We start from the raw sequence: 24,058 nt of genomic DNA on the forward strand, positions 1-24,058 counted from the left end.
ATATATTTATAAATGTACAAATTAAAAGGCTGATTTTTATGACATAGTAAAATATTCAATACGAGTCAATTCTTAAGCAAAATCCAATAACAAACACGAAAACCAAATAAAAAAAATAAAAAAAAACAAATAAAAAAAGAGTGAAGTTATGATGATGTTGTATGTTTTCACGACCTAATTTTATTTTATTTTAAGGATCACAACGGTTATTGTATGGATTTTGTGGTCTTTCATTTTTAAAAAAAATATCATTTTTATATCAATCTTATTGACTCAGCTCATGTGTAACATCCTTGTTTCGAGAATTATCAAATAAAATAATATAATTTTTTATTTAATTAATTGTCGTGTACCGTTATTTAATTCTATGAGATGATACTAGATGAAAGGATAAGATTACGTTGTTATGGACTTAAAAACGATTATGGGCCTAAAGCTTTTGGGCTTAGCCTATATAAACCTTCCTAAAACCCTAATCCTCCTTTCATCATCTTCACCATCAGACACACACGTATTCACCCTCCTGCTCACACATACAACCTTCTTTCAATCCTTTCAAGATCTAATAAAGCTCACTTAGGATTTACAAGTTTATCAAGATCAAGATCTAACATATATAAGTTAGTCGAGCTCGATTGAAGAAAGGCGTTACTGTTAACTCGGAAAGGAATCGTCTACAGGTGAGTTCTGACCCCTTTTTCCTTTAAACGTTTTTTGGGGCTGTATGCATACTCGTATGTGAAAGAAGATATATGTAACTTTAGTTAATAACATATATCTTGTAAGAACATGTCTATATATTAATTTATTAATACATATTTGAATGTTTGATTGATAGCTGATAGAATAGAAAGAGTTAGGGAACAAACCCTACTAATGCTTGCGTAGAATGTTATAGGAATATAAACGAGTATGAATGTTTTGTATAGAAGAATGTGTATACGTTCATGCGTAGAGCCTTCGGGCCTCATGCATGCACAATAAGTTAGGATGGCAAATCCCTCTAACTTTATATGGCTCGGTCATGAGCAAGGAAGGCTCGGCTATGAGCAATGATAGAAGGCTCAGTTATGGGCAAGGATAGGAGGCTCGGTTATGAGCAAGGCAGGCTTGGTTATGAGCAAGGATAGGAGGCTCGGTTATGAGTAAGAGTAGGAGGCTCGGTTAAGAGTAAGCGCATAGGAATATAGTTATGAAACGATTGAAAGATAGATATAAAGAAAGTAAATAAAGGTTATAAACGATATGTTATGTATAAAAGATGTGATGTATTTACAAATAGTATGTTATGAAATGTAAATAAACGTTAGAACTCACTCAGCGTATAGCTGACTTTTAGTATGCATGCAGGTATTGTGATGACGTGGCAAGCTCGAGACGCGTACGAGGCTATCCATATTGAAGAATAGATAGAAAAAGAAGTTGTTTCATAAGTGTTTTAAATTTCCGCTGCGATTTGTATAGACTTCCGCTATAGCAAACTACGTTTATGAGTAAATCCAACGCTAAAGTAGGGCACCCGGGCTCGGGGCCTTACATCATGATATTGTATCATCATTGACTCTTACTACGTTGTTTCTTTTTGACATACCATTATTAAATAAGTGAAATTGCTATGTATGCAATAGAATAAAATTCCTTATACTCATTATTGCATTTTCCTATTAGAAAATTCCTTGTACACATTATTGCATGTTCCCAATAGACTCTTAAACATTAACTAAGGGACACTAAGACCTATTATATTGATATTAACCATTGCAATGTCACTTATTTGAAATCAATACTCGAGAATATCCACATATGGTACATATGGTGACAGTTGTGGAACCATGGACGTGCTCTATTCTTGGCGGAGCGATTACTCGATAACTTCTCTAATTTGATCGAGTGCTTAGAGTAGCACTTATTGATTTATTAATTTTTGCGAGACGTATGAATCGAAGTTAATTATTGGTACCATGGGAGATGGTTAGGTGTATGCCCACATTTCTATATCCTTATTGATGTATTAGTCTACAGCTAGTGTGCATACTGTGTTCCTGTGCTGTATGGGTGGGGGCACTATACGGGTTCCACTCTCAAATTGAGTGATTCGTGTCATCGTACTTTTCTGGTGGGCTCAAGATGACTTATGTCGTCTGTTTATCGTGAGTTAACCGATAGATGGAAAGGGAAATTTGGTAATTAAATAAATAATAATAAGTAAATTAACCAACCCCCCCCCCCCCCCCCCCCATCGATCATCTTCACCTTGACCATCTCCTTCCCCTTCACCATCTCCTGCCAACCTCCACCATTACCACTACAGCCCCCTTCCCTTTGCCTTACACTCCACGACCACCACCCTAAAACTGATATTAAATTAATCACTTTCTCTCTCTCTCTCTCTCAAGAGTGAATTTGTTGTAACTGCAATTTGGTCTTTGGACCGCTCCTTGGTAGGAGGAGTAGGTCGGATGTAGGTATCCGGTGACAACCACTTTAACAGTGACGGCAGGAAAAACTGGTAACCGTGGCGGCTTGTCGAGTTGTGGTTTGTTTTTCTGGCGCCTGTTATGTTTTTCCGGCTCTTGGTTCGTTTTTCTGGCGAATGATTAATTCCGCTATTTCATCACCAATCTACTCGTTTTGATCCACTTAACAAAAGCCCTAAGTTTGTAATCACAATTTGTAATAAATGAACACGAATTTTGGAACTCCGACAAGCCGAGCACCTTCAAATCATCCTATTTCGGGTAATTAAGAAATGCTTATTGATGTTATGTCTGGAATCAAAGCCCTCTATCATTTAACATTTGACATAGGCTTAATATCCTTCAATTTAGCAATCCTAGGAATCTTGGGTTTAGGTGAATTGGGAATAATTGCTCTGTATGTATAAAACTTGTTTCCAAGATAATAACATGTAAGTCACCAGTCTAGTTGGCTGGTGCATATTGTGTCATTGCTTAGGCGGCCACAGACCCGAGTTTGAATCTGAGTTCACTCACTATTTTTACAAAAATAAGGTAAGATGGGGGTAGTTACGTAATTTCAGCACTTTCTTGAACGATCAACTCATGGTCAACAAACGGTAGGAGTCATATTGAGCCCTCCGGAAAAGTGCGATGACAAAAATCACTCAATTTGAGAATGAGACCGCTCATATAGCATAGGGGCAGAAACCATAATTTTCTCATGATTTTATTAATTCATCTGATTGTTCATTGTATTGCATCGTTCTCAATTATCATGTTGTTATTACAATCAATTCTTCGTTAACAGGCCATTCTAGGCTCAAACAGTTTTCCTTTCCTTGTGCCAAAACAACGTAAATAGTTAAAATTTGGAGACCTTAGGCCTTATAATTGTTTAGTAAGCAAGTTTCGTACTCATGTAGATAAATTGTTCAAACCTGAAAGACTAAAACCGAAATTAATTAAAATGTATATTAAAGCAAAGAATGAGATATTTTCTCGAATACCTGTTAAGTACCCGTACCCGTACATGTAACTGAACCCATACTCGTCTATTTGGTACGTACGGGTACGAGTACCTTATTTCTTATTTTAGGTACAGGTAATTTATGGTATAGATATGGATATTACGGGTACTCGGTACCCGTTAGGAATATGTAGGGGTTTTTATTGGGATTTCCAAAACTCATATCTTTAACCATGTTTTTATTGGGGTGTCCTCAAGGCTTCAAGCAGGCTTCTCAAAACCATTGATAATTAAAATATTAAAAACTAACAGTTTTAATCAAACCAATCAACTTTAGTTCTCTTCTCTTATTTTTCCAATCGATAATTAGTACCAGTCACCATGAATGGACTTTATGTTATGGTTGATTTGTTTTATTTTTAGTTTTGGTATTATATAATATATTGTTTCCGTTAAGTGTAACCAAATTTTGGTTCAATCTTGACCCTTGAAAGTCTTCATCTTCCGATCTTGACCGTACAAACTCCACAAAATAATTTCTAGAAGCAGCGGTTGAGAGCAGTTGTACAGGTTGAACGGTTACAGACGGTTTTGCTTTTTCCATGGGATTCCTTAGATGATAATAACCATCACCACTCTGAACTTAAATTCATTTTGGATTCCTCCTCTTTTTCACTTAGAGAACAAGAGGGTTCAAAGAAGAAGGATCATTAGTCGGAGACCTTCATCATCAACACTGGTATTCTCTTGGATCTAATTTAGACATTTAATCTCAGCCCAAAGTTTGTCTGCTGCAAACAACGACCACCGCGAGACCAATTGACTGACTTAACATCCCAACGATTGAATTGGCCATGTCTTTGCCATTGCCACCACCGCCACTGCAACGACCTTGTGTTTCACGTATATTTTTTTATTTATTTTGTATAATTATTACCATTATGGTCAATACTGTTGCTGAATTTGATTCCTTTGTTTGCATAAATGATCAATGTTAACTCACTTTGCTTGTATTGTGAGGACCTGGGTTCGAAACCCAGGGCAGACCTTAATTTTTGGTTTTGCGATTCAAAAAGGGGTTGCGGCGCAGCTTGTTGCCCGCTTGCCTTCTGTTTCGATGTAATCCAATAAACAATCATATATTTAAAAAGAACTCAATTTTCAAAAAACAGTCATAAAATTTTAACTAAACTAAGTCGCTTGATGTAATGACAGAACAAAATACAAATCTAATTCAAAAACATTTATTTTAAGCCTGTCATTATGATATTATGGTTATAAATTTTATATATTAGTTTTCTTTTGTCGCATGGAAGTAACTTAAATATATACAGGGGATCCTGCAGGGCTATAGATGAAGCAGCATAAGAGTGGGAGCACACTCTTCTACAAGGCTCCACAGATAAAGAAGTACACGAACTGAATAAATGTTTGCAGAAAGAGGGGTGACATTTTTTTAAATTTCTACTTTTATTAAAGTTATTAATATACACATTATTACATTGTTATTAATTGCTGCTGTAATGACAGACAAGAAAATGGATATGTTATAAGAAAGTGGAGGTGGAGGCGATGGTGATTGATATGGATGAGTTGAGTTGGAGTCAAGGGAAGAAGAATGATTTAGATGATGCCGAGATCAATTGTTAAGTTGCAAGAACAGTAAGCCACTTTTTTTATAATAAAATTGTTTTCATTTATATCATGTTTTCAACTGGTTTATATTATGCTAATAGTTATTTTATTTTAGTTAATCTTTTGTAGAAAAAGGCAAGAAAAGGATTTGAAATCTATAAGGAACATGACTGCATAGGAGAGACTGTGCATATGAGGATCATACTGCAGGGAATGAGGCAAGTTTTTAAGCAGCACCCTTTTTAAATCTTAGGTTTCTTTTTTATTGTAGCATTAATTTATTGTGATAAGGGATTATTGTTTAAATGTGTAGCTAATTTTTTTTGCCGAAAAAGTTGGTTGTTACTTGAACACAAAGATCAGCGGGCATATTGTTTTTGATCATGTGGTTAGACAGTTAGTGATAAATGATATTGAAACTTTTGTTATATCTAGTTGGTGGTCATCTTGCCTTTCTTTTGTTTTTTTTTTGTTTTGTTTTGTTTTGTTTTTCAATCTCAGTTTTAGTAAATGTAGATTTGAATCATTTGATGAAGATTAAACAGGTGATGATCAGTGCTTGCTGTTTTACAGGTTTGGTACTAATGTCATGGAAATGGCTTCTTCTTGGATAAAAGATATATAACCCTGAGCTTTATATTGTCATGACTCAAAAGCAAATGCAAAATTATCATGGTAGCAATTACTCAGAGCTTGGTAGTCAAGGCTATAGATATATAGCAGCTTGGAATGTATTAACAGTGGAATGCTTCTACAAGCGCTTGTTAAGCAGAGGTATGTATTTTTTTTCTCTTTTTCCTTTTCTTTTTATTTTCACTTATTTTTATTTGTTTTCTATAATTAAGACGGAGACTGACCCAAACCGAACCCGACAATTAACGAAAATCGAAACCAAGGATCATAGCAATGGAGTAGCATCATTTTGGTGTTCATTTATTCGATTTTATGGTTAGACAAAGACTGAACAGTTTAAAGCGTAAAACATGTCAAAAGTTAAGTTTTATTATTCCAAGTCAAATTTGACTCGTAAAGAGGATCAACTTTAAGTCTCATTAATGATCAAATTTAACCCGTTTAACATGTCATTTTTTGTTTCATTAGCGGGTTAAAAATTAAGTTTTTTAATCACTGCCTCAAATTTAGCCCATAAACGAGACCGGTTTTAAACATCATTGGCGGGCCAAATTTAACCCGGTTAACGGGTCATTTGTTTTGGTATTATTTAACCCAGTTAACGGGTAATATCATGTCAAGATTTTTCAAATATTTTTCATCCAGTCTACTGCCCTAAAGTTGTCAATCACAACCTATTGATTGATAGTTTTATTTTCAACAAATATTACGGAGGTTTGCTGAGTTTTGATTTAAACAACTCATAAAGGGTTCACTTTGAATTTTGTAAATTCAACATAGTCTCTTTGATTAAATTTTAAACACGAAATTTTACAATTTTTGTTATGGTATAATGCAGAAAGTTGTCTATTTGGATCTTAAATGTGTCTTGAGCTAAAAAAATATTTTTTTTCTTCTTTTCTTGATGACTCAGGTGAGATCAAGTTTGAAGATTACCACAATTACGTCTTAGAGACAAGTCAATGATAACCAGTGGCCATGAAGATGAAGATGGAAAAGACTAAAATGGTGAAGAAATAAGGCAGATTGGTGAAAAGAAAATGTTAAATCTGATCACCGGAGAAAGTTGAGATTGATCAAACAAAAACAAATGTTGTTTTTTAGAACACGAAGAAAGATAGCATGACATTATTACATTAAACAACTCGTCCACCGGACGAGTATAAAACTAGTTATGTTTGGTTGTGGTATTACAATTTTGGTTTTGGTATTATAGATAACTAGTACCAGCCACCTTGACTTCGGTCACCCCCGTGATGAGCCCAAGCTTTGTCACTGTCCCGAATTAAAACATTATACAGGGTTTTTCATACTGTAAGCGCAAATTAATAAATAAATATAAATCAAGAAAGAAAGCAGAATAAAAAAGACACGGGACAATGCGTATGTGAAAGTTCCTTTTTCCTAATTTAAACATTATAACAAAAGCATGAAAGAGACCAGCTTGTTAATTTGCCACCATCATATAATGTCATGCACATCATATAATGTTATACAGAGCGTATCATATTACATATGATCGTATGATACTAAGTCAAGTATGTATATGTGTGCTTGTGATGGCCATATAATACGAGGAAAATATCCTACGCCTGTATGACTTCGCTAATAATCACATCATTTTTAATGGCTCAATCAAACACGTCATACAGATTATTATTTTCTACTTGTCATAGACCTGTATAACTCATGAAACGTTAAATACCAAATAAAAAAGAAGTAGCATCATCAAACAACGTCACATACTTCAAACGTCAATTCAAAAAAATTGTATTATTTTGAAGTTTCCAAATTACCCACCGAGCCACATGTATAATCGCACCCACCACTCTAACCAATAATGTTTGTTTCTTGGCTTCTTGGTAAACCCAACAACTTTTACTCACATTATTTTAGTGTCGTTGAAAATTCAACGTTCACACCTTAATTATGAATGTGAATGTTTGCATGGGACCGTACACGGTACAAGTAAGCATGAAGATAATTTCTTTGCCAACTACTTGTATTTAAAGCTCGTTTTCATTGTCAATAACTTGAGTACTTGACATATTAGGTTTATAGTTTATTCCCTCACTCTCTCTCGCACACGACCCGTATGACCATCTAATCATTTCTTTACACACACAAGGAATTAGTCATATTATGAATTCGTCTATGTGGATGTTGCCGGATTTTAAGATCTTCATGCTTGTTTTCTTTTTATCGGCGAGTGTTCGTGATATTAGATCCGTTGCTCAACCACTACCTGCTGAAGAAGGTACTAGGTTCTTCAACTTGATTTTGATTTTCATTTTTTGTATTTTATTTCATCAGATTTTCCTTCGTTATAATCTGGCTTTGCTTATTAACCTTGGAAGTCAAGTAACCCCATGCTACTAGCTAGTACACGTACCACATATATAGTTAAAGGAGTTTAATTTGATTAGTGTTTTTATTACTAGTATTTGTAAAATTAATATTATTATTTTATTGTTACTGTTATTATTATTATTAATTAATATATGCTTGATTGTTTTCATATTTTGTTCTATTATTATTATTATTATTTTATTGCTCTTATTTTCTTTAATATAATTGTTATTATATCTCCATTGGAAAAAAGAAATTAACAAATAGTTCAAGTCGACCCTCTGATCTGATTAATCGATCTTTTTCATATTGTTTGTTTTTGGGTATTAAAAAATGTATTATTGGGTTTCTTTTTTTCTTTTTATTACTGTTATTGATATTCTTATAATTATTATTAACTACTATTATTGTATTATTAGTATTTTTATGTTTTTAAAAGCACTTGCTATATTTCAGGAACCGATATATTTAGCATTAATATAAAACGCGTGTCGTTGACGCTAATGCTTTTCTTAAAGGACCACCTTTTTGTGGTTAAATTTAATATTTCTAGAAAAAAAACTTTCACTATTTTCTATAAATAAATCTAATACAAATTTCTCGATGCGTTGCGCGGTTATTAGGATATTATTCTCGACCTCATGAAGCTAAGATCTCTGAGCAGGTACAACTAACATTTGCACTTAGCACAAAGGAGAGCATAAAGAAATTGATCAGATGTTTGAAAATGTTATGTATTTTAGTTCGAATATGATCCTAATCAGGCTTTACCGTAGTGAAGATAGTGAGTTTTAGCTACCCAACAATATTTGCGATCACGGTTCTATATGGACACCTTTTACCGTTGAATTACCCTATGATAACCGGACTTTATTTATTGATTGCTCAAAAAAATAATTGAATGAAAACGGTCGTTACTCTTTTTAAATTGAAGTTCTTAAGACTTTAAGACGCTACTTAACAAAAATATAAAACTACAACGGGGTCTTTTCAATTAATTACAACAATATAACTTGTCTACCAACGACTACTGTATACGCCAAAATTATTGATTTGAGATAACGACGTCATACCTTTACCATGTCACTATGTCAGCTTTGGTAGAGCCACTTGTGCATTTTCCTTATCTTTTCTATCCTTCATTTTTACTTTCCAATAATTGACTTTTAAATATGCTTTTGTACGTCTATTTGCTTTCTCAATATACTAGCTTTATTTAAATTATTTTTAATTATAAAAGTTGTCTTGTTTATATTTTCTTTCTCTCTTTATATATAAAAGAAAATCATGAGTAAGTGTCAAAATTTATTAGGTTAGCCAAGATTAGATCGTATATATACTAAAGAAACAATAGAACTCATGGGGGCGGTGTTCGCCATTGAGATAACTTTAACTTCTTATAAGGTTTTATATAAAGCAAACGTATGCACGTTTAACTCTAAATGGGATTGCTAAACATTAAACTTATCTTAACAACCTATGCCAAATACTTGTTTAGGAAGTAATAGCCACACTTATCCACATCTGCGCGCACCAAGTATTAACGAAATTTGTCGACAGATCGATAGCTTTTAACTTCTTGCACTCTGAAGATTATATCTTCCTTTCTTTTTGTAACTTGGATCGCTTTCCGATCATTTCAGGAATCAGACTCCACAAAGCATCATTATTTTCCATGTTTGATGCGCGTTAATTTGAAAACAACAAATAAGTAAAACATATTGAATGATAAAAAACCAAACTTAACAATTATGGGATTGATTAAAGAACATATTACATGAATGTATTTTAGTTAACCCTATTTAAACAAACTAAGACTTCGTGAAGTTGGTTATCACAATGCTACGATCACAACCATTTGGTCCGCCATTTGATAAACTTCCACGACATCAGACCTAATCGACCCATATGTTTAAATGGCTTTCGTCCCATACATAACAAACATGTGACCCAATAACAACTGTATTAGATCGACCCAAAGTAAATGTAAACGTAAATAAAATAAGTAAACGAGTGAGGCTTAACTGCCCAACTCATTTGATCAATTAAACCGGGCAACACTTTTATCTGATTGGTGTAAGAATGACCAACAGCATTATATCTTTTTATGGTGGTTAATAGATATTTACTTTTCTGTTTGTAACAGTTGAAGCCATGATCTCGATAGCCTCAAAACTACAATATAGCAATTGGAATGTTGCTAGCGATTCATGCAGTGGTGGTTTTGGGCTTAATGACACTATTAGCCTTGATGAAAATAGGCAAATGGAGTCTGGCAGCAATGTAACTTGCGACTGTTCCACCACGGTTTGCCACATATCAAGAATGTATGAATCTGCATGTCTTTATGTATAATGTAGTTTATGGATGAATGATCAAATGGGAACCACTATATAGTTAGGATCTAAAGAAGCCACTTAATTTCTAGCCTTTGATCATGGAACTCATAGAGTGAAAGAGGCTAAAAAGTGCTTCCTTAGATTCCTAACTAGTTTTAATGGTCACATATGAAACTCACAACCATGTACTTTGTTTTCTAATTATTTACTAGTCCATCAAAACATTATCCATGTCAATTAATTTGCTGTTTAATATAATAATATCTATTATTATAAGGCTTAACTACTTTAGTGCTAATCAATATTTTGGATATTATTCCATACATGCTTTTAAATTGCAGCCAACTAAGAAGACTCAGTTTGGCAGGAGTTTTACCAGAAGAATTTCTAAATCTCCCTTTTCTCACAGAAATGTAAGTGAACTTGTTTCTCTAACAAATCATATTGTGATTATATGTTTAATATTCTTTTTCTCTTCTATGCATATAACTTTCGTATTGTTTGTTACATAGAGATCTATCCCGCAACTATATAAATGGCACTATTCCATCCCGTTTCAGTCAGCTTAACGTTACCATTTTGTAAGAGTTATTATTTCATTTATTTTCTTCACCTTTTACCTTCTTTGATCAGAACTCTATAAATTGGTCTTTTGATGCTTTATTTTCCACAGAAATCTCATGGGCAACCGAATCAGTGGATCCATACCCGAAGAAATAGGTGATATTACTTCACTTGAGGAACTGTAAGTAAAATAAAAATCCTTACATGACATCTATATATACAGTTTTAACCTTTCATTATTTATTTACAATTTTTCAAATGTATAACAGTTTCTTACAAGACAATTTGCTTGGAGGGCCGCTTCCTCAAAATCTTAGCCGTTTGCCCCGCTTGAGAAGAGTGTATGATTACTTAACCTTGTTCCAAGTATAATTAATCTTTTGTTCATTGATAAAATTAGTTAACTTATCATTTTTCTTGCAGGCTTATTTCTGGAAATAACTTCACAGGTACCATACCAGAATCGTATGGCAATCTGACCGGTATAAGAGACTTGTAAGTCATGTTTTATATCTTTTGACCAAAAGTGATTAGTGATCATTATATATTTTATCAAACTTTTGATACGTGTGTAAACTTCTTGCAGTAGGATAGACGGGAATTCATTATCCGGGAGGATACCTGATTTTATTGGAAACTGGACAAACATCACAAGACTGTGAGTATTATTTTGCTTAATTTTGTTAAATAGTTCAACTTCAAAAATATTCTTTATGAAGACTTTATTATGCAGTGATTTGCAAGGAACTTCAATGGAAGGACCGATTCCTCCTTCAATATCCCAATTGACAAAGTTGCAGGATTTGTAAGCACATTATTAAGCCCCGTGTTTGTTAATTTTCTCTTTTCGTTTGCCATGTTTTTTAGTTTTTATTAACGCTTTCCAGGAGGATAACCGATTTGGCTGGAACATCAAGTTCAACATTTCCTGATCTGAAAAATATGACACAGATGATTAGATTGTAAGTTGATTGCATGGATGCATTTTTGAACAGAATTGATATATGACAATTAAAGTTGAAGAACTTGATATCAAGAATGAAAAGTGGTGAACCGATATCAAAGAACAAAGCGAATTAACAAAACATAAATTGGATAACTCCCAAACATTTTATTAGTCAAAAGAATAATTCAAAACATGATTACAACCCATACCATAGCTCGGTGATATAGAATAGCCTAAGCTTGTTAGACTACAACAATGCTTTTAACCAACTATGACCTACTTTTCAATTTAGGTCCCCCAAAGCGATATATATATTTTTTTTATATTAATCTGCTATTTCTCATTAAAATCAAAACGGTTACAATAATGTGACAGACAAGCGGGCAACAAGCTGCGCCGCAACCTCCTTTTGAATAGCAAAACCAATTCTACTAAAAACAAAACGTTGGGTCGTAGGAGCGATATGTAATTGATGAAGGATTTCATTTATTGAATTGAATTGTTCTTAGTTTTTTTTACAAATGATCGTCACTATCCTATTTATACTTGTCGGAATGTTTCCTTCCGTACGAATGCATTGGTACAAGTTTGCTAATTATGTACTACTATTATTGCTACTACTATTGTTGCTACGTACTAGTGCTACTAGGTAGCTGCTGCTGCTACTAATAAGAATAACAATAACAACAAATATAATATTTGTTACAATTTAAACCTTAACTTCATGACTAACTGGACTTTAACTTGATCAGGATTAACCCAATATGCATGACAAATTAAAGAACATGATCTTATTCTAACTGCAGGGTCCTGAGAAATTGTTTACTTACTGGCTCAATACCCGAAGACATAGGAGAGCCGAGCAGTTTCAAGATTATGTAAGTCTTTTTTGATCTGTCAGGACATTAAACTATTAAAGGGTAGTACAAATGTATTATTTACCTTCCAAGTTATCCAAAATGCATCTTTTTTTGCAGAGACTTAAGCTTCAACAGTTTGAGTGGTCCAATACCTAATTCATTTCAGACACTAAGCCAAAGCCTTGAAGCCTTGTATGTAATAGAATATTGTACACCTAAATTACCTATGTATCTTAATATTTGTGACATAAATTTAGATAAAATGTTGTCTGTGACTCCATGAATGTAGATTTCTAAATAACAACTCGCTCTCCGGAGAGATTCCCGCTTGGATATTTTCAAACCAAGAAACAATGTTAGTGACTCTCCTTAATTGTTATAAATTTTAAAATAATGATTTACTTATGTAGTCTTTGTGACAATTTATATGATCACTTAATTTTTTTGTTTTTATTGTAGTGACTTATCTTACAACAACTTTACACAGTCTCAACAACAAAGTTGTACGACAGCTAGATTGTAAGTGTTATCCTATTTTGTACTTATTAGAGCATTCTCATCCGAGTCTTCTCTGACTCTTATCTATATAGTTTAACTGAAAACACCTTTTTTTTCAGAAACTTTGTTTATTTTTGAAACACTTCACAAATCCAATTCTCTGTGTCTCACTATTTTACTCACAAACACTTATTGTATTGTTTCTCTATGTTTTAGACACTCACAAAATTATATATATTGATGAATAATAACCTTTATATATATAGAGGGTCAGCATTGTGTTTATCAAAATTGTCTTTATTATAGAGATTCCAACGGAGCGATGTTTTAAGTGTTTTCATTATTGCATATTCAATTTTATAGAGAACTAATAGGTTTAAAGGATCTGATGTGAATCTTTATATTTGCCACAGGAATTTAGTTTCAGCCCTTTCACCTTCAACCAGGAGCAACAGGTATGTTCGATCACCAACTGACACACGAGCACAAGCACTTTGTATTGTATATAATATAATGATGTGACCTAACTTGGCTTAATCTTATAGAGATGCTTGGTGTTTGAATGACCAGCTTACTTGCAGCCGAAACCCCGACCGTAAATAAGCATTTTCTTTATTTTTTTTTCGCTTTGGAGGTGGCAAAATGGGCACTTCTAGTGTTTCCCAAAACAGGCCGGGTCGGGTTAATTTGAAGGAAACTACTTTTGTAAATAGTTAATGTGTTACATATTATTAATTATACAGATTGTATTATTACAAACAATTAGCAAACCTTTTTAATGAAGTAATTTTGAAAGTTGTATGCATTAATACACTTTTGATAAGTTTTGAGCAAAATTTCTTTGTTTGATAAATCTAGTATATAAAATAACACTATTCGATCTGTAAACAAGTCTCAATTTTCACCTCCATCTCTTTTGTTATAACAATCACTAACATATTGATAAATGCAATACATTGCAGGTCATTCCTTATTTATTAATTGTGGTGGAGACACGACAGAGTTTGAAGGAAACGAATATGAACGAGATACAACGGACGAAGGATCTTACTTTTATTATGTGCCAGAGAGATGGGCTTACAGCACAAGTGGTGTTTTCGTTAGCAGAGATAAAGGTTCATTTATCGTTTCCAGGCCAAATGCGACAGTTGGTGAAATATATAGAACAGCTCGTGTTGCTCCCACTTCACTTAGGTATTATGGACTGTGTTTACGGCCTGGGAGTTATAAAGTGAGGCTTCACTTTGCTGAAATAAGTTATACCAATGACACCACTTTTAGTAGTCTTGGAAGACGCTATTTTGATATATTCATCCAAGTAAGTGACATGCCAGCTTTGTTTACATCGTGATTCCGGAAAAAAATCCAGTCAGAAGGAAATCCAAAAACACCACAAACCATAGCCTTAGGTCTACATGATCAAAACAAGTAATATTACTAAAAAAAGGGGGGGTTGTATAAATCAATCATAAATTAATTTTTGTATAAAGTTTAGCACACTTGGGCGACTTACATCCTGATTTACTGTTTTAATCAACCAATTTTAAAGTTTAAACCTAATGGAATATATATTGTTGCCTTCAGTTTGAGAACTAGTTTCGAAACTTATGTGCCTTTTTCACTTAGGGAGTTCGACAACGGCGAAACTTTAACATTGCGGAAGAAGCTAGAGGTGTTGGCAGGGCTTTTTATCTAGATTTTGATAACGTTACAATTAATGGAACCACCCTGGATATCCACTTGTACTGGGCGGGGAAGGGGACTACTGGGATTCCTGTTAGAGGTGTACACGGGCCTCTTTTATCCGCTATCGCAATAACACCAAGTAAGTACTTAGGCCTATGGGTATACGTTAACGCCCAAGGGCGTTAAAGCTGAGTTGGCAAGGTTCACGAGTGGTGTACCACTCCCTTCATGGGTTAAGGGGCTTTAAATGCAAGGTGGGTTAAAACATTAATGGGTCATAAAATCCTCTTCACACACAACTACATAATTTAAGAATCAATTTAGCATTAAATAAAGGGAGGTAAATGGAGTGTTAAACATTTTTCTTAGGGTGAGGGGGAGTGAAATTGGGTAAAATATGTGATGTGGTGCCTATGTGGAGTTAAGAAGTTTGAATGTATATCTCATGGTCTTACTATCATCTTTCATTATGGTGATGTGGCAATGGTTTCCTTGTTTTTGTTCTCACTTTTAAGAGCAAGTTTAACCTACTTATTTTCTTTTATCTAGACTATGACGTCGGTACAGGATCAAGACTCTCTGGTGGAGCTATAGCTGGAATTGTGATCTGTTCGTGCACGTTTGTTGGCCTAATATTAGTCATCCTTCGAAAGAAAGGTTATTTGGGTGGAGATAAAGTAAATGAAGGTAAGACCAATATACACATAGGGTTTTTCTAATTACATCATAGTCTATTTGCTTTTCACCACCTTAATCTACCAATGATTATTACAGTTGACTATATGACCCAATAAGATTTTAATTTTAAACTTTACCTTTTTCTCTCTTTCTTGGACTTATAAGGTTATATTTTGTTGGCTTTCATAGAAACAACCCTATTAATTGTAGGGTTTTTTTTTCTAAACGTCCAACGAATTAAGATTTATTAGAAAAAACACTAGCAAGAAGCTAAACCCACCAATGCACCAACAAAAAAAACAAAGATCACCAACAAAATGATATCAAGAGAAACAACAAAAACCCACTCCAAAAGCGGACAGAACCCCTAAAACCTATCAATCACATCCACTCACTACATCCGAAACCGGCACCAATCTTCCTAAGTACACCCAAGTCTCCATGATCTAGTCTTTATCCAAAGAAAACTTAACACTTTAATATCCTCCATCAAACTTGTGACATGAATCAGACTTCCACAATGAACCAACTTGTTTCTCTTCTTCCAGAAACACCAAACCGCCACCAAACATATAGCGTGAAACACTCTAGCCTTTTCCTTCAAATATGTGGAATACTTATGCAACTCCGAAAGGTCCCGGAAGCAAAAAAAAAATAGACCAGGCACCTTGCACCATTGGGAGACTAACGCCCACATCGTTTGAGCCAAGCCACATGAAACGAACACGTGTTCAACTATGTCCTTTGCCTCACCACATATCGGGCAAAGTGTCGAGCTAACCGAAATGTTTCTTTTTGCCAATGCATCAAATGTCCGTAACCGTCCAAGAAGTGACCTCCAAGCAACAAAGCCGACTTTCTTCGGAATTAGATTATTCCAATTAAAAACGTACTCTGGTTGAGAACAAGAGTTTTTCATCAACTGAAATCTTAAACTACGAACCGAGAACATTCCAGAAGAGTCCAAGCCCCATACAACTTTATCATCCCTCGGCACCAACACCAATCTTTGACACAACTGCAAGAGGGACCTAAGCTCCGCTACTTCAATCGACCCGAAAGGAGCCCTATATCAATCCCAGCTTCCGCATATCCAACCGTCTAACATAAACAATCTATCAACCACCGTACCACCCTTAGAATTCCCTAAGGAAAAAAAGGCTTGGGAAACAAGAAGCCAACGGCACTGACCCGATCCTAGCATCCCACCAAAACCAAGTATTGGACCCACTTTTCACATCAGCTCTAATCCAACCTTCTAATCAATACTTGACAACCGGAGAACCGAAGAGACTTTGACAATTTGACTCCACGGGCATGAAAAAGAAATCTTAGCCGGCATCGCCGATCATGACCGGGAAAAGTGGTGAAAAGCCCGTATAACCTTCCGCCACAAAGCTCCCCTTTCATGCTTAAACCTCCACCACCACTTCACAAGCAAGGATAAATTAGCGTCACGCAACCGCCCAAAACCAAGACCACCAAATTCGATCGGAGCCGTTACTTTATCCCAAGCAACCCAATTAATCTTAGCCTTTTCTTCCGACCCCCCTTAAAAAAACACTCTCCTCATCCGCTTAAGTTTATTCATTACTCCATCCAGAGCGTTGAACAATGAAAAGTAGTAAGTCGGTAACGCGTTAAGAACCGGCTTAAGCATGACCATGCGCCCACCAAATGAGAGAGTTTTGGCTTTCCACCTAGACAAGCGTTTCTTGAATAAATCCACAACCGGTCCCACGCGTTAATTAAATCCATATTCCTTCCCGCTTGAAGACCCAAATGAACAAAAGGAAATTTACCGACCCTACATCGTAATATCGCAGCTAGCTTCTCCCTTTCACCATGTTTACGCTGGTACTGAAGATATGACATTTAGCTAAATTAGCCCACAACCCCGAGAAGAGATAAAACACCTCAACATTCTACACAAATTTAAGGCCTTGCTCGTGCTCCATTCACTAAGAAAAACCACATTGTAAACATAAATAAAATGAGAAATAGTAGGACCCACATGGAAGCACTTCAAACCGTGAAACAATCCCTTTACTAGTACTGATTCCAGACTCGACGAAAGTAAATCCGACACCCACCTTCGCCACCTTAACGGGAATCCCATTTGTTCTAAAACCGAATCCAAGAAGCCCTAATTTAACGAGTCATAAGCTTGTTCGATATCCACTTTAAAGATCATCCCTTTTTTCTTAGATCGGTTCAGCCAAACCAAGACTTCATTATAATTAGCGGGCCATCGAGAATGCTTCGATTAGAAAGGAAAGCCGATTGTTCCTCCGAAATTAAGCCTCCAATCACCCTTTTCAGCCTTCCAACCAGTGCCTTCGATATTACCTTATTAATACAATCTGCTAGACTAATCGGGCAAAATTCATTTAACGAAGTTGGATCCTGCTTCTTAGAAATTAACGCGATAAAAGAAGCCAAACACCCCCTATTAATTGTACGTAACTTAATTTTTAAAAATGTTATTAACATTTGACCCGAACAATTTTGTTCAATACATTCATTTGATGTTCCGGAAAAAGAAAAATAACATATAAATACATTTTGAATATACATTGGACAATTAACCGAAACCGACCTACAACCGAAGGTTAACAACCTACAATTAACCGAACAGTCGGTTATGGTTATGTTTATGCAATCTTTCATAACCAAACCAAACTGACTTTTTACACCTCTTATTACAATAATAATCTCTTTGAATAAAACTGAATTAGGAGGATGCATGAAATAAATACAAATTAATAAACTTTTGACGACTTTCAACTCATTTGACAAATCAACCCTTTTAACTACTTTTTTTTTTCTAAAGTTTAATCCAAAATAGTTCATTTATAAGTAAACAACTCAAAATTGTCAACTTTATCTCTTACTAGGGTTTAGGCCCCATATTACGAGATTGTTTTACATTATTCATTTCTAATATTTATATATTTTTTTGTATTTTAATTTTAAGTATTGTAAGGAAGTTAATAATATACTTAGGGTTTGATAATAAAAGAGTTTCACAAATAAATGAGATGTTATAAACCAATTTAATATCTATCTGGTTTGATGAGACCCATGACCCATTTATTTTTATTTTTTTACTATAAAATTGTTACTTAGCTATAAATAATATTTAAAAAAAACAATCAGATATTAATTTTTTAGTGTATCCTTATTTTATAAAATTTTCATATCAAATATTTGGTGAAATTATTTTTTAATTTAATGAGATGTTATAACCCGTTTAAAGGCTATATGGGTTTGATGAGACCAATACCCGTGAATTCGGGTCAAATGCATAAGAAGTCTCCATTTACAAATAATGTAATCTAGTGGGCTTGAGAAAATGTGTGAAGCAACCAGAGAGCTTTAAAATGTTTTGTTTATATATGTTTAATATTATTTTTTTTTTCAAAATAACCATGTTGCCGTTTTAACTATTTTTCTTTGAAGTACAACCCAAATTTGCTCATTCATAATTAATTGGGTTAAAATTATAACTATTTTTCTTGTATTGTCTTCAAAATCACATGTTACCCATTTTAGTTAAAATCATTATTCTTTTTTACAGAGCTTCGTGCACTTGAACTACAAACGGGTTATTTTAGTCTACGCCAAATAAAATCTGCAACTCGTAACTTTGATCCTGCAAATAAGATTGGTGAAGGAGGCTTTGGACCCGTTTACAAGGTGGAAAAAAAACAAAACAAACACTCATGATTATAATATTATATTTACTTGTATATTAAAGGTAATTATATTAAAGTGTTTCGTATAATTTTAGGGTGTACTCACAGATGGTTCTGAGATTGCCGTTAAGCAATTATCCGCCAGATCAAAACAAGGGAATCGTGAATTTGTCACTGAAATTGGCATGATATCCGCTTTACAACATCCAAATTTGGTAAAACTTTTTGGATGTTGCATTGAAGGAAAGGAATTATTACTGGTATATGAATACTTGAAAAATAACAGTCTTGCGCGTGCACTTTTCGGTAAATCACCATCCTAATGTTTTATTAAGGGTGTGTAAAGCTTGGTTCGTTTATTAATTATTAATTATTTTATTTATATACATATACAGTTATTTTTAACATTATTGTATATTATTAATATTTAATGTAATATATCTATTATACTTTTGTGAAAAAATATTATATTTATATAAATAAAATGTTCATTTAAGCTCCACTCAATTTGAGTATTTAACGAGTCGATCTTAAGTAGCTTATAAACGGCTTGGCTCATTTATCTCAGATATTTTATACCTATTAGAGGAAATAACTAGCTAATAATATGTTAATAGGTGACGATGACAAAAAACTAAATTTAGACTGGGCCACAAGAAAGAAGATATGTATGGGAATAGCACGGGGCTTAGCTTATCTACATGAAGAATCAAGATTAAAAATTGTTCATAGAGATATAAAAGCCACTAATGTTCTTCTTGACAAGGATCTTAATGCTAAAATATCAGATTTTGGTTTCGCAAAATTGGATGATGAAGAGAACACTCATATCAGCACGCGAATTGCCGGAACAATGTGAGTTTCAGTTTCTTTATTTTTATTTCACATTTCACATAAATTTATAGAATGATTTAAAATCTGAAGATGAAGTTGTATATTCCATAATTTTATTTGGGGTGTGTGTGGGTCGGGGGGGGGGGCTTCTTTTTTATTTAAATCACAAGTGGGGTCATTGTATTAGTATTAATTAAAGATTAAAAGCAGTGAACTTAAACATTAATCGCCTAAAATGCTATGATCCCATTAGTTCCCATTTGTTATTTAAAAAATCTCAGCCCTTAATAAAAACTCAAAAAGGAAAAAATATACATCTCATATAGGGATGATCAAATTCTGTATTGGTGCCGATTGATACCGGTACCGAAATCGGTATTGAAATCGGTATCGAAAGCGGTACCGATTTGGTACCGAGTCGGTACCAAGGTTTTGAGTTTCGGGATTGATATGGTACGGTGCCGGCATTTTCTGAATTTTTACCTTCAATACCGGTACCAAACCGAATATTTCGGTACCGGTACCAAGAATTTGCGATTTTCGAGATTGGGATTTTCGGTACCGGTACCGACCACCAAGCTCATCCCTAATCTCACATATATATCGATCTCCTAAACTCTACAAGTAGCCTTGTTATAGTGTGAATCTACATGGATATGGCTGTTATATTTAACTATGGAGATATTTGTTGATGTATGCTTGATATTTGTTGATGTATACTTGTAGAGGGTATATGGCTCCTGAATATGCGATGAGGGGATACTTGACAGATAAGGCAGACGTTTACAGCTTCGGAGTTGTTGCGTTGGAGATTGTTAGCGGGAAAAGCAATACAAATTACAGGCCAAAGGAAGACTTTGTCTACCTTCTCGACTGGGTACATTCAATATTTTATACCACTATATTATTTTCTTAAAGTTTATTATGGGTTTGGTTGAAATGAGTCGTAAACCATTACCTTTATTGCTGGTGTAATCCCTAACCTCGTTTTGTAGTCGTCTAATCTTTTCATGGAGGATTCACTAAAATCTGCTACTTAACCCTTTTCAACAAGTCAAAGAAGTTAATACTTTTAAAAAGGTTGCAAGGGTTAAACTAGGGGCGAGTATGGGCTGATTCGGTTTGCTAAATAAGTTTAAACCGAACCTATGCATGTAATTCAATTTTTAGGTTACGTAACTGATCGTTTCAGCTATAAATAGTTTGTTTAATTCAGTTCTTGAAAATGATAGTTCGGTTAATCAATGGTTAACCGTGGACTGTGGATGTTGTTAGGTTCAAACTAATTTTAATTAATAAGTTCAAATCTATCATGAGTAAAATAAATATTAACTGATATTTATATAGACAACAAGTTATGCCGACACGTTTTCGACATATACTATATTATTTATAAAGAATATATACAAAGGTTTGCTTTAACGTGAACTCAACCTGGCTTATTTGGTCTTTTTTACACATGTCTTCTTGTTTCAAACGGCGAAGATAACCTTTATTAAAATAAAACTACTATCAAGATACTAGAAGGCAACACCAAACCATTACATTATTAGTTACAAACATATGATTAACCAACCATTATAAAAAATAATAACTGAACCATTGCCTTTTCAACCAGTTAATTTATTTCAACTATTTGTTTTTTCTACCCTAGGTTAAACTATCAAATTTGATTGATTTTTAACATTGATGATCCTCTTATAAATAGTTAATATGTTAACTATAGTTAAAAAAAAAAACAAATATATATTTTGGATGATTTTAATGTGTTTGATGCCTTTTCGTTTAAGCTCTTTAAATCTGATAGAAACGTTTAACATGTAAAAAAAGTAAAAATAAAACAAGAGCTAATCATTCATTTTTCTTGTTAAGGCTTGTGTGCTACAAGAGCAAGGGAATCTTTTGGAACTAGTAGACCCTAGTCTCGAAAAATACTCAAAACAAGATGCAATGACGATGATTAATTTGGCTCTTCTATGCACCAATGCATCTCCCTCCCTAAGGCCTCCCATGTCAGCAGTGGTCAAAATGTTGGAAGGCAAGATGCCGGTTCAGCCCCCGATAGTCAAGAGAGATGCAGGGAACCCAGACATGAGGTTCAAAGCCTTTGACTTGATATTACATGACAGTCAAACACTATTCTCCACCATCTCAACCGACACTCTGGGACCTAGTAATATCTCCACCAATGGTCCATCTATAGATTCGTCAATTTACATTGACGAGAGTAAGGAAATTTTTTCTGATGAAAAGAAGCTTCTACCTGATGTTTATGATGTCGATGTTTGAATCATTCAATAGGGTTTATGATTATTTTTTTGTGTATTGTTTATAATGTTTGTATTATACTTTATAAATAGAAGCATAATATGTATGCATTTTTGTAAAATTTTGCTCATTTTGTAATATGTATAATTAAATATATAAGGTGTAGCACATGTTTTAATTGATATTTATGAACCCATATATCAAGAAATGAGTTGATTTTGAAGTGAACATTGTAGTTGAATATATGATGTTGATATTTGAATCAATCGTAAGGTTTATGGGGACTTTTGTGTATTTGTTATAAGGTGGGGTGTTCACTGCCCGGTTTGTAGGTCAAACTATGAGCCAAATTGTTACGAACGGTTTTTATTATTGAAAACCAAAACCGAACCATTGAAGTTCAAAATGAAACCATTTTTAACAGTTTGGTTTCGATTCGGTTTTATGAATTTAGCTAATAGCACTTTAGTAAAAGTTATCCATAATAAGTATTACTTAAAACATATTTAAAAAATGCCAGAAATAATTGTTTTTCAAAATTCCATAATAAAAATAAAACACACAGAGAACAGGATCTGCTCATTTGGCCAAAGACCATTACAAAGAAAATGTACATGGAACTAGATATGCTATTTCGCTTGAGACCATTACAAAAGATATATCTGTAATAAAAAAAAGAATTATAAATAATAAATTAAGCCTAATACACATATGTTTATGTATGCATAGGAAACATCTAGGAAGTTTAAATATAGTGTAAAAGTTTACAGTTCGGTTTATACAGCCGGTTTTCGGCATAAACCGTAAACCAAACTGTTTACTACGGTTTGAAACTATTGAAACCGGTGCGAAAGTTAAAACGAAAACTGACCACAAAACCAAATATATGACTGGCTTGGACGGTTTCGTGGTTTCAAACCAAACCTTGAACACCCATAAATGTACCACATGTTTTAAAGAGGAGCATAACAAGTAGAAGGATAATTTTAGCCACATAAATGATATACTTTGATGTAAGAAATAGGTGGCGAAATCATAACAACAAAAATATTTTGGCTAATTTAGAGTTATAATTGTTAGGGTATGTAGGCTTAAACCCAGTAGGGGTTAAGGCCAGTTTAGGGGAGGCACAGCATATGGTTAGCCGGCCCTAGTCCCAGTTGGGCTTAACTTGTTGATTAACTTACTAAGGGTGTAACCCTAATGAGGTTTCCAATATATATATCATAATGTACTTGTAGTCTTAGTGCACCACTCAATAATATGAAACTCTAGTTGCCGTCGGTGGATGTAGGTTAGTTTAGACCAAACCACGTTAAATCCTCGTGTTCTTTATGTGCTTTCGTTTGTGTTTGTCCGTGTGTGTTATTCCTAACAAATGTTATCATAGCTTTGGCTCTTGATCTGGGACCACATGAGAACCTTTCAAGTCACAGCCAGCATCGTCTACCGCCGTAAGGGTTACCACCGTTGGGTTTCCGGCGTCGAGAGGATTGATTATCGGTTAGGGTTTGCATATCAGTAACCGTTGATCGTGGTTTTTGGTTTTGTTCGAAAGCCGCATCAGTTCTGCTGCCATCGCGGTCCATAAACATTGAATTTCCACGTCTACATTAGAAGCCAGAATCTCAAATCTCAGATTAG

The 24,058-nt window shown here is 34.1% G+C and overlaps 1 protein-coding gene across 1 annotated transcript; it reads left to right on the forward strand.

The window, feature by feature from the left end:
• The first annotated feature begins 7,797 nt into the window (after positions 1–7,797).
• LOC143614082 (putative LRR receptor-like serine/threonine-protein kinase At1g53430) lies at positions 7,798–22,492 on the forward strand. Its single transcript, XM_077087618.1, has 24 exons — positions 7,798–7,951; positions 10,190–10,370; positions 10,724–10,795; positions 10,895–10,963; positions 11,056–11,127; positions 11,216–11,287; positions 11,370–11,441; positions 11,533–11,604; positions 11,680–11,751; positions 11,834–11,908; positions 12,699–12,770; positions 12,870–12,944; positions 13,042–13,107; positions 13,212–13,271; positions 13,664–13,705; positions 13,796–13,845; positions 14,213–14,568; positions 14,877–15,075; positions 15,486–15,623; positions 19,195–19,313; positions 19,408–19,618; positions 19,930–20,167; positions 20,873–21,023; positions 22,019–22,492. The coding sequence occupies exons 1-24, from the start codon at positions 7,837–7,839 to the stop codon at positions 22,433–22,435; spliced, it is 3,066 nt and encodes a 1,021-aa protein (XP_076943733.1). The 5' UTR covers positions 7,798–7,836; the 3' UTR covers positions 22,436–22,492.
• Positions 22,493–24,058: the final 1,566 nt, after the last annotated feature.

The sequence above is a fragment of the Bidens hawaiensis genome, unplaced genomic scaffold (assembly GCF_021521415.1).
Source record: "Bidens hawaiensis isolate Kalapana, Puna unplaced genomic scaffold, B.hawaiensis_p1.1 tig00038983_1, whole genome shotgun sequence".
Taxonomy (NCBI): domain Eukaryota; kingdom Viridiplantae; phylum Streptophyta; class Magnoliopsida; order Asterales; family Asteraceae; genus Bidens; species Bidens hawaiensis.